General features: G+C 59.6%; 1 protein-coding gene across 1 annotated transcript in view; it reads right to left on the bottom strand.

The window, feature by feature from the left end:
* Nucleotides 1-852, bottom strand: part of TFF2 (trefoil factor 2) — a 3,248-nt gene extending 2,396 nt beyond the window's left edge. Inside the window, exons 1-2 of the mRNA XM_010834934.1 lie at nt 774-852; nt 22-130 (exon numbers count right to left, since the gene is read on the bottom strand). Of these exons, the coding sequence (XP_010833236.1) occupies nt 22-130; nt 774-852 (188 nt within the window). The remainder of the gene's footprint in view (nt 1-21; nt 131-773) is intronic.
* Nucleotides 853-1,341: the final 489 nt, after the last annotated feature.

Genomic DNA, 1,341 nt, shown 5'->3' with positions numbered 1-1,341 from the left:
AAACCCCAGGGGCCCCGGGCGACGCTGGAGTCGAAGCAGCATCCTCTGGAGAAGCAGTCGTCACTGCTGATGCCTGGGAAGCCACAGTTCACCCTGTTGTGGGGGTTCAGGCGCGAGCACTGGCAGGCGTCTGCAAAGAAGCCCAGGTCAGCCAGCCCCCTACACGTGCCCCCGCCCGCCAGCGCATCCAGGATGCTCCATCAGCTCCGCTCCGGCCTTGTAAAGGCCGTCTTATCGCGCTTGTGTTTGAACCACGCAGCGTCCTTCAGAGGAATTGACAGGGCTTGGCTGAAAGTGTTTTATTAGTTTAAAAATAAAACCTTCTGGCAAGAGGGTGGACAGATGGACTCAGGCCAAGGTCAGGATGAAAGTGAGCAAGTTGGACCCTCTGGGAGACCTTGATGGGCCTCCCACCCAGCCCCTCCTCGAGCTGGCCCACCCACACCCAAGGCTGCTCTGACCGATCCTGAAGGGGGTCCTCCTGGGACGTCTCACCCCTCTCCCCCACTGTCCTCCCTGAATGGTGGGAAGCGGGTGGACACATGTAGGAGCCAGCTGCATGGCCAGCATCCCCAGTCCTAGGACACCTTCCCACCTGCTTCCCCACCATCCACATTTTCTCTTCCAGGGAAACTAATACAAATGGAGACCCCCAGGGGGCAGGAGGCAAGGACCTCACATCCCACCACCCCCACCCTCTGGGTTCTAGAAGGCTCCCAGGCTCGCTGGCTCGGATGCTCCACATCCCCTCAGGGACCTGAATCTCCACTTACCTGGTTTCTGGGCCCCTGCCAGGGTGCACAGACCCAGCAGGAGAAGCGCAGCCAGGAGCCAAGTGCCTCGGGGTCCCATGTCCACATTCATCTGCACCCCAGGGCCACCAGAAGAGTGCACACTCCCCGCTGCCAGGGGTGTTTTATAAGCTTCTCTCTGTTTGCTCAGCAAGCAAGATAAACTCGTCTCTGCCTGTGGCACCAACGATTTGAGGCCTTTGTTAGGAAAACGAGTTGCGATAGCTTGGCCAGCAGGTGGTGGGGGGTAGGGGTGACAGAGCAGAGCACTGGGCTTCCCACAAGCACGGCCAGGCCACCCCCCTGCCCCTGCCCCAGGCAGGGAGCCGGGTCATGCCAGGATGCCGACGTGGAAGATAGCACATGTGGTGCTGGGCGCTCGTGGGGTTCCACCCAGGAAGGGAGAAGTTAGGGATTTCTCCTGATAAAGCACGTGGCTAATACCACAGGAATTTTTAAGTCCTGGGCCCAAGGCTACCAGGGAAAATGAGCTAACTGCTGTCAGAGCAGACCCCTTCTGCAGGAACAGGAGGATGGCAGGAGACCCTCC

Source organism: Bison bison, unplaced genomic scaffold, assembly GCF_000754665.1.
Source record: "Bison bison bison isolate TAMUID 2011002044 unplaced genomic scaffold, Bison_UMD1.0 scf7180017864037, whole genome shotgun sequence".
Classification (NCBI taxonomy): domain Eukaryota; kingdom Metazoa; phylum Chordata; class Mammalia; order Artiodactyla; family Bovidae; genus Bison; species Bison bison.
The sequence above is the reverse complement of the archived record's forward strand: the minus strand, read 5'-3'. Positions and strand labels throughout refer to the sequence as shown.